General features: G+C 37.7%; 2 protein-coding genes across 3 annotated transcripts; one reads left to right on the forward strand and one right to left on the reverse strand.

Annotated features, from left to right (window-relative positions):
- Window positions 1-2,391: 2,391 nt before the first annotated feature.
- ndufb5 (NADH:ubiquinone oxidoreductase subunit B5) lies at window positions 2,392-6,935 on the reverse strand. The gene is made up of 6 exons (XM_015007293.2): window positions 6,774-6,935; window positions 5,495-5,577; window positions 5,206-5,272; window positions 5,013-5,074; window positions 4,489-4,595; window positions 2,392-2,605 (listed from the first exon to the last, which is right to left on the reverse strand). Exons 1-6 carry the CDS (start codon window positions 6,889-6,891, stop codon window positions 2,485-2,487), a joined length of 558 nt encoding a protein of 185 aa, XP_014862779.2. The 5' UTR covers window positions 6,892-6,935; the 3' UTR covers window positions 2,392-2,484.
- A 143-nt stretch (window positions 6,936-7,078) lies between these two features.
- Window positions 7,079-9,714, forward strand: mrpl47 (mitochondrial ribosomal protein L47). 2 transcript variants are annotated; one of them, XM_015007292.2, is made up of 7 exons: window positions 7,079-7,240; window positions 8,073-8,176; window positions 8,402-8,462; window positions 8,706-8,802; window positions 8,917-9,047; window positions 9,217-9,312; window positions 9,426-9,714. In XM_015007292.2, exons 1-7 carry the CDS (start codon window positions 7,107-7,109, stop codon window positions 9,535-9,537), a joined length of 735 nt encoding a protein of 244 aa, XP_014862778.1. In that variant the 5' UTR covers window positions 7,079-7,106; the 3' UTR covers window positions 9,538-9,714. The 2 variants fall into 2 exon arrangements, with proteins under 2 accessions (XP_014862778.1, XP_014862776.2); XM_015007290.2 differs by having other exon boundaries at window positions 7,080-7,240; window positions 8,028-8,176.
- The last annotated feature ends 62 nt before the right edge of the window (window positions 9,715-9,776 follow it).

A 9,776-nucleotide genomic window follows, 5' to 3' on the forward strand; every position in this document is an offset into this window, starting at 1 on the left:
GAAAGTCCATGTGGATGGGAGGTTTGGCATAAACTACAGCCGTTCTACTAGAAGAGAGAGGTACAGCCATGTGAAGGGTAGATACTCCCCTACTAGTAGGTGGTACAGCTGGCAGCTCTTCGGAAAGCCCAGGTGCAGGTCGATCCTGATCGCCAGAGCATGCACTTTGATGATCTTCACTCAGCCTACATGAAGCCAGTTGTGTTGAATGGATGGTTGGTGGCCTCTGACAAGTTGAAGTATATACTACTGGTGCCTGCACAGTAGAAGGTGCCATCTTAGGTGTCCTTTGAACATCAGAAATGTCCAAATCACGTTCAGCCCGGATTAGGGGTCGGGTAGTAGTAGATCGATAGGCGCGCTTCAATTTCTCTACCTCTACCTTCCACCTATCATCACGTCGTTGTAAACACTGAACCAACTTTTCTTCAAACTCTCTTAGGGTTGTAATCATACGCTGTTCTAATGCCTCAACACTACTATCTATATAAGTTCTTATATTTTGTTCTCGATTTAAGGCACTGGCCACCGAGTCCTGATGGTTCTCCTCTAAAGTGCTAACCTTCTCAACCACTGCTGTCAATTCCTCTTTAAATCTAGAGAGATCTGCAGGAGTAAAACCTGGTATCTCCTCTTCTTCCTCCTCATTATTCTCCTCATCAGATGCATACAATGAGCTAAGTAAAGAAGTTATTTCCCCCACCGGATTTCTCCGGGTTACCCAGGAATCACCTCTTGGGACATTATCTGTTTCTTCCGTCTCTAAAATGGGACCCGAACCTCTGTCAACAGATTCCTCAGCTTCTGTTTGATGATGGGACATTTCTTCCATTATGTCAATAAAGTTATCCCTTTTACAGACACATTAATTGTTTTTAACAAAACCCCAAACAACAAAAACATTCAAATGCTGTACATCACTTTAGTCATACTCATAAAAAAAAATCTTCCCATACTGGCCACCACTCTGTAACAAATTCCTCGAATAAACGGGAAATGTACACGCTCAAGTGAGTTCTTTTTATACGAATTTAGTAATAAGCATGACCATCAAACAATGCTAGAAAAATGATTTCATTCAAATGAAAAGAAATAGGGGACACATCAGCGCACTGAAGCGGCTACAAGCTGCCCGCTACATTTAATAATCAATTATGTTCCTGAAATCATAGTATTTTACCCGTCACTCTTTAATTTTTTACAATCAAACAACGAAACAGTCAAATCTAAGTCTATAACCCAGCCTATAAATCAAAAGAAAAAGAAATAGTTCATCAATAATAATAGTCCATCAAAAAAGTCCATAATTAGGCAATCCAAAAAAATAAAGTTCCGTTTGCGCAAAAAAAAAACAACGTTGGGGCCCAAAAAATATTAATCCGTCTTCGTGCACCAAAAATACAAGAAAGAAAGAAAAAAAATTTGGAAGGGTCTCACCGGGTCGGCGTTTGTGTGCCCGGGCGGTTCCCTTCGTCAGGCCTGGATCACGAGCGCCTCGGGTCCGGTCAACGCTCCGTGTGGCTCTACCTTGCCTCCAGAAGACTTTTGACCCCTTTGCGAATTGCTCTGGCAACGCTTTTAGTCCAGCAGTCAGTTCTCTCCGGGCTAATCTTGCAAGCTCCTCGGACCGTCGCTCGGCGTCTCTTCCAGCGTGCTGCCACACCCCTTTCTCTCTCCCTCCTCCGTTTCCTTTGATCCTTTTTATAAGTTCCGGTAAAAGTTGTGTCCCAGATATATTTTTACTAAGTGGACTTTCACAAATAATATACATACATACAAGACATCCTTGTATACATATCAATACAACAAAAATTATGTGTACTTTATTAACCTATATTTTATTCTCGGAGGTTAATTTTTTTTTTTTTTTGCTTGGGATACCTTATTTCATTGTGATGTCACAATGTAGTGGATATTCTTGCGTTTATGACTATTGGCCTCTCCTTCTGAGAAACTCTTGCAATAAAACACGTTGTGCTTTATTGCAGACATGAGAGCAATAAATCAAGTGACGGAAATTGATGTAACAATTGATCTTGATGAATGCATTTTAATTTATCTAGAATGCATTCATCAATTTCATTCATTTGTTTGAATGAATTTGAGATGGATGGACAAAATCTAAATTACTTTAAATACACTCAGGTAAATTTCAGCTGTATAAATAGAACAACCAAAATGACTTGAAAATAAAATAAGGCAGTAAATATTTAATACCTTCGTGAAGTAAGAATTACCTCTTGTACAGGGACACTGTCACAAAGCGAAACCAATAGATGGCAATCCACACTGATGTGGTGGAGTCAATTCACTTTATGTTTCTGGATTGTGATAAAACTGAAGAATTAACTTTTAATGTCAGATGTTCAGTAATTGCACCCAACAACTGGCTATTAGACCACATAAAGATACTTTATTTAATCAACAAGGGAAAAATTTACAAACAGTCGGACTGATGACCACGTGTACTGCTAACACCGTTCGTTAATTGTCAGGTGATGACTTGGGGCTGTTGTCAATCAGCCCCTTGTCAGGCGTTGCCACATGGAACCAGGGGCCGTCTCCGTGATGTCTCATCTGCCGACGAACCTCCAGCTGCATCAGTCTGTTCAGGGTTACAAAACAGTAGTCAAGAAACAAGCTGTGAATTTGAGAAAAGTACATCTACGACTATTGAACTTAGTCACTGTAATCCTGATGATGCCATGTCTCTAAACTAACACACCTCAGCAGGAACAATACCTGCTTCTCTTAGAGGATGCAGCATTTACGTCCTATAAGAGAGGAGTGCAACAGCAGTGTAGACCCAACAATCCCTCAGAAAACATAGATACATGGGTCCAGACCTCCAGTTTCTTCTCGTATTAACATCCATCCAACTGGAGCTCATTTACTAAGGATTCAAGGGACCAACTAAACTCCACTGTGAATGCATGCCTCAGACAAATTCAAAATCAGTAGTAATAATAACTGCAAGGTCCAAACGCAGGCATATGGACTCAGACATACCATCTTTTTTCTTCTTAAAAGCTCCATCCCTCGCCTGATAAGTATTCTCCATTTAGACTGTTTTCAGGTTATTCTAAGTTAAACAGCTCAAAAATTGCTTTCAAGCGACTTTGGGTTTCAGCTTTGAGAATCTCTGGAAATCTCACTCCTTTAATCGGTTTCATTCTGACACATGTAAGTCAGACACTTGTACTTAGGCCTGTCACGATAAACGATAAATCAATTAATCGCACGATAAATTAAACCTATCGACCTCATTTTAATTATCGGCTTTATCGTCTCTTCCTGCCGTTTTTTCTTTCTGTTGATGACACTGAATGAAAAAGGCTCAACTCCGGTGCTCTTCACTGACCCTTCCTATTTTTTAGTGTCCAGCGCACACTAAAAGTTGTCGGCCCATTTTCAAAACATGAGAGACCACCATTAGCCGACAGAAATCCTAGGTATAACGGTTCGATCGGGTTCGTCGTGCCTTGTGGTGTCCAGCCACATGGGCACAAAATAATGGCTACAAGTCCAGTTAATTAATTTTAAAATCAGGCATTAATCAATGCTTAACTAGAATCTACCTGTGATGCATGTGGCTAGAGTCAGCGTAAAGTCCTGACTGAATGAAAATCATTATAACCTATTTATGTCACGTTAATGAAGAACAGCTGAAAACTTACAGGGTTTATCAACTGCGGTAGCAATTTGGCTCCAACTCCTCCCTTTGTCATTTCTATATTCTTTGCACGAAATGTTGAATAAATATTAATGTTGTTTCCACATATCAGTAGAATCCATGCTTTCTGATTGGCTACCTGTCACATTCAGCGTTAAGCTCCCAGTCGGGGAAAACTCCTGATTTAGATCGGCCACAACAATCTACATCACACTACAGGATGATCGGTTACGAAAAAACCAGCGACAATCTTAGATCGGCCCACGTTCTAAGATTATCGTAAGGGGAAAATAGGGGCGAAAAATCGTGTAGTGTGAACTATTGCATTAGATAGTCGGATGTGCCCATCTTCTGTATTTAAATATAGTGATTACTGAAGGGCAATATAGTATACAGACTTCATAATCTGCACTCTTTTGGTTGAATGCAGTATTTATTTCCACTTTGGCTTTATGTTGTTTAGTTTTTATTAAAGTACGTTTTTTTGTTAATGGAGACTGAGAATCCATTTTATTTTTGTTTTTGGTTGTTTTGTTTATTTAGTTTATCAGTTCCAGCGTTATGTGTTCTTTTGAAAATAAAGTGCATCTATCTATGGCAGGAAATCGCATGCATTATTACGTCATTTCCATTAAATCAGTGTCAAAAGGTCTTGAAACAATATTATCGTTTATCACAATAATTTTTTAGACAATCGCTCAGCAAAATTTGTTATCGTGAAAGGCCTACTTGTACTTACTATTTGCACATTTTAGTTTCCCTTACAGACTTCAACATTCTGGTCTTAAACAAGTGACCGAAACTCTGATAATCACCTCATGTCACCCTTTTCCTGTTCAATTTGGATTGCAGCCATCACTTTTTCGTAGTCCTTCACCGGGGAATCATAAATGTTCCGTACAATCCACCTGGTGATGGGGTGCTGAAATGAAAAGAACCAATAAATAATACTAAAAAACATATTGCTTTCAAAAGACCAATTTGTCTGCTTGACTAGAAATTCTTCAAGAGTTTTTACAACCAGTATTAGTTTTTGTTTGATTTTGTTGTGGACCATTATTACTAATTCAGAACTTCAAAAAAATTAGGAAAAAAATGCATGTACAAGTGGAGAAAAAACTTAAACTCTTCTTTGTGGAATATCATAACGTCTGTATGTGGGGGCAACACCACTCCAATTGAAACTATCTGTAAAATAAACATTAATCGGCCAAATGCAAAGCAACGTATGTGCTGTGACCTGAATACGTAAATATATGACAAACCAGAACTCAATTATCCTGACAACATTGTTTAAGAGCTGTGACAAAGCAATGACAAAATGAAAGAAGGAGCACACCTTGTAATATTCCCAATGCTCAGGTTCATAGCCTTCAGGAATCTCAGCAAGCTCTGCCTCACCTAATAAAGCAAAAGAAAAAACTTAGAATCATTCATAAATAATTTACTTAATTTTTCCTAAAATTATATCATGGACCAAAAGGACACATTAAAATGAGATACTTTAAAACACCAAGAACATGTGTACTTACCAATGAAAATATTCACAGCCGTGACCAACACAGCCACTGGAATACCAGTCAGCAGGATGTAATATCGCTGCAAGATTAACAAACAGAAAAATGAAAAACTGAAAACTTTTGCAGTTTTCGGTCTGCCACAAACAGAACTAAAGATGCAATCAAGGCCCTTCTCACTAAATGTTTTTCTGGAGATACAAGGGTTACCGCTTAATTTTTGCCTCATATACTGTAGCTATCTGCTTCCCAATTTTTGAAAAGGACTTAAGCTCTGTAAATTGAATTTTGTTATGATACATACCAATAAATGCAAAAATCTCCTGTCGTAATAGTTGGTTGGCTTGACCACAAACATCTTCTTTCCATGGCCCCAACGGGTCGCCACTGAAAAAACGAGCAACAGTTGCTTTCACAATAAAGTCTCTGCCAATGGAATATTTACAATTGTGTTTTATGAGACCAAACAGAATATTTGTTCATTTCAAATACATTTAAAATGTAACTATTTCATACAACGGAGTATTGCAGCCATCAAAAACAAAGAAAAAAAAAATAATATGGTCACAGTGAAATACATTTCTACCAAAATATTTTGAGATTACTTTCACACATTTACAAGAAAATAAAAAGTAGATATTCTCTGATGTCGAAAGGTTAGAAATGACAATTTTACATGATTTCAAACATAGCTTTGTAATATTAAAAGCAACATATTTTCTGTCGATATAAAGCCAGAAATTTGCAACAAAAACAGCAGAAGTCCTCTAACATTTAAGTGATAAATTAAATAAATGTGCATATTTTCCAAAGTATAAATGGTAGATGTGGGCTGTAACCCAGCATCAGAATGACATCTCCTGCAGATTCGCCTTAACAATGAGGAAAAAGCTGCAACATAATTTTATCAAGTCTGCACTCTGGAAATATCAATCTGATATAGGAAAATAGAACCAATTGAAAATAGCGAATCTTGTGTTCATAAATTTAAGTTATTTTTTCTGTCAAACTTATGACTTCACATTTTTTAATGGAAATTGTGTCCTCCAAGGCCACATTAAGGCCCAACCAAAAACAAGGTTTTCTTATCCTTACAATAGTGATGCATGTTATTGTTAGTATGCAAACTATAATACATCTGAGATAAATTCGTTTTAAGAGCTTAATTTAAGAACTTTATAGAAGTACCTTGTAAAGTGTACAATGTGTACACTTGAATCTCTAATATGGTACTCCAATATATTAAAATACAGTCTAACAAATTGCTAAATCATGTGTCCTTCATCCATTTATGCTAAATAACACTTAACTTCTATCTCTATAGGATATAAATAAACGTATAGAGGAAAAAATATCGTAACTACTCATTATACTCATAAGGTCAACAAATATACAATTACAAGATCAAACATATAGTTTTCATCATTAAACTTGGAGTTGTTTCCTCTTTGTTGACAGCAGGGCGAACGCTACCAGTTAGCTGATGTTAGCATGCTAATAAGCTCCGGCGCAAGGTCATAACAGAAAGGAGCCGATTTTAGAGTCGAAAGCTGAACTGTCCAAACCAGCAGAGAAGCTCTCACCTTTATTTGTCCGTGGGATGGTTCGAGCGAGTATATTGGCAGCATTGTTCCCAGCTTTCAGAGGACCTAACCTGGCTGCAAAGGCAGCAGCCGACCTGAGAAGGCTCATGCCCACCATAGCTGCTGTAGGGACAGTTCAACAACCCGCGCTGTGATTGGTTCAAGAAAATGTAACACACACTAAATTTATATTTATCTTGTCAAATTTCATGTTATTATTATGCCATTAACTTTAAAGGTGTTCCGATAATTTCAGAATAAAGAAAATGTTATTTTTGAAAAAAATATATATCTTTTTACACAAAATGCATGTTGGGTAATTCTAGATAAAACATGGCGTCGTCCTCATCGTTAGGACGTGTTTTGACTCTGTGCAAACGGTTTCAGAGCGTCTTCAGGATATCTCCAGCGATAAGCGTTCAACACTGTGCTGTAAATCTGAAAAGATGCCAGAACAATCTTCTAAGGTAGGACAGTGTAGCAGCGGACGTGGCATTTTCTTGTTCTGGTCTACCACAGATCCCTTCAAATCGGCGGCAGCGCAATTCACTTTCTGGCCTATGAGCTGAACCTCAGCATCTGTAACCTTAAACTAGTGAATGAAGTGCAATATGTAAAAAGTGCTTGAGGTTCTTTCAGTTTAATGAAAATGAAGCAATTACAAGATTATCTTAATCTCTGCATCAAAACATGTGCCTGTAGTCTTTATCAGATTATTAACAAAATTCAAATTGCATCAAAGTATTTTAAGTTTATGTTTCTATTGATGGTGAAGGTCATCTTATTTGAGATACATTTATTGAACAGAAAAAAATATATTTTCAGTGTTTTACTGATCAGTCGGGGCGAAATGCGTCAATTTCCTTTAAAAAGGAAATTTAGTATTTTTACAAACAAAAACATCAATAATGAAGATAATGTACCCTCTGAAAAATCTTTATTTCCAACCCCAGTCTAACAGGTCTGGCTGTTGTTTCTTTAATATCAAAGCTGACCGTGCTTTTTAATCCAGTCCAGTTTGGTGTCCTTGACAACAAATTCAGTATCATGTTGGTTCATGATTCCTTAAACAGACCTATAAGCTCAAGGAGGTAAATGTTCTGCAGTCTGTTTTTTCTTTACTGATTTGGAGGTTTGACATCCCAATAGAGCAATTTGAGAGTTTAGAACATTTAATTAATTACATTCTTGAGTAAGATGAAAATATATGTATAAATGTCAATGCATGAATTAGATATTTTCTTTCCCCTTCAGTGAAAAATCCTCCCTGATCGGCTCTTCTTGGATCACTCCCATCAGCTTTGTGGGTCAGCATCGAGCTTTGCACACGACCGTCAGCAGAAGAGGGTTGGAAGAGTTCTTTGATCAGCCTGAGAACTGGGGAGAGCCCAATGTGAAGTCTGGTAAAACATTACATTTATTAAAATTTGCGTGAGAGTTGTTTAAATGTTGTTTAAATATCCAAGTGATTTTTAGTCAGAAAATAACTATTACATGCTAAAGTAATTCAGTACGGCTCTCAGCAGATGTTAGGATTTGTCAAAAATTGCAGATTGGTAGCTACACAATGTTCATGATCATGCATAATGTATTTTAAATGTTGGAGGTCATCATTTGTTTCATTACAGGAGCTCCGTGGACAGCGAAACAGCTGAGAACAAAGAGCAACGAGGACTTACACAAACTCTGGTGAGCAATGTCAAGACTGTGACAACTCTGGAAAATATTAAAATCTAATACATTGTTTTGATGTCATGCTGTTACTCGTCTTTATTTAGTTGTACACCTTGAAGAAATTTTGCTAGACATTTTTCTTGTCTTTTTATGCAAGGCACTTTGAAACGTCTCATCACTTGAATGGTGTTAAATAAATAATTTAAAAAGAGAAGTTCTGCATTTACCATTGCTTCTAACGCCTCAGTTTTGTCTCAGGTATGTGTTGCTGAAGGAAAGAAACATGCTGCTGACACTTGCGCAGGAAGCAAAAAGACAAAGTCTTCAGATGCCGAGTCCTGAACGGATGAAGAAGGTTGGTGCGACACTGAAGTGACAGTTCTTTCTAATGTGTAGTTTATATTTACCGATTATTGTTGATGGGGAAATAAAAACCCAGGCTAAAGGGAATACATCTGTGTCTTCACAGATTGAACGGTCAATGGTCAGGCTGGACACAGTGGTGAGAGAACGGGAGACTGCACTGCGTTTGCTGCAGACGGGACAGGAGAAAGGCCGGCCAGGAGACTGGAGGAGGAACGTGTTCGGATATGAATACTGGTACGGAACGTTTCTGTGAATTTATACTGGATTTGTAACTTAAGCAACTTGATGGACTCTGATCCCAATGGATTTTTTTTGTACACAACTTGCAACTTTGGGTTTCGCCTGTCTCACATTAAAGGCAAGAAACTTTTACTCTCAGTAAATAGTCCTTTTTAACCTCCAGGTATCGGTTCAAAGAATACACAATTCCCTGGTACATGAATAAAAGACACGAGCGCAAGAAGTTCTACACACCCCATTTTGTTCAACCTCATATAAGGTAAGAACATTCATATGCTGCAGTGCAGTTTTGTTCCTTTAATTTTAATCTGTAAAGATATTGCATTATGGGTTTTTTTGTTTTGTTTTGTTTTGTTTGTTTGTTTCTGGCAGGTTGCGCATTGAGAGATTCCTTCGAGAAAGGGCCAGGAAAGTCAACTTAAAGAGGAAAACTTTGGCCAAATTAAAGGAGAGATTTCCCCAGATGAAGCTTCCATCTTCCTGAATAAGGGATCTGTTCTTTTTTGAGTTTGCTACAACTCGGCTGCCTGAATCAGCTCACACAGTCTACTGAAATTTGAGCAAATTTTTGTCCAGCTGTTATTTGGTTTTACAAGATAAAACTATGTTTTCTCGATTGGAAATGTGTTCTGTTTTGTTACTAATAAACCATCCTGCCTAACCACTGTTTGGGCATCTTGTAACTAACGCAAACTCAGAATTGCTTTTAAAATGACTATTCAT

Source organism: Poecilia mexicana, unplaced genomic scaffold, assembly GCF_051168715.1.
Source record: "Poecilia mexicana isolate PSO_F unplaced genomic scaffold, ASM5116871v1 scaffold_4, whole genome shotgun sequence".
In the NCBI taxonomy this organism is placed as follows: Eukaryota; Metazoa; Chordata; class Actinopteri; order Cyprinodontiformes; family Poeciliidae; genus Poecilia; species Poecilia mexicana.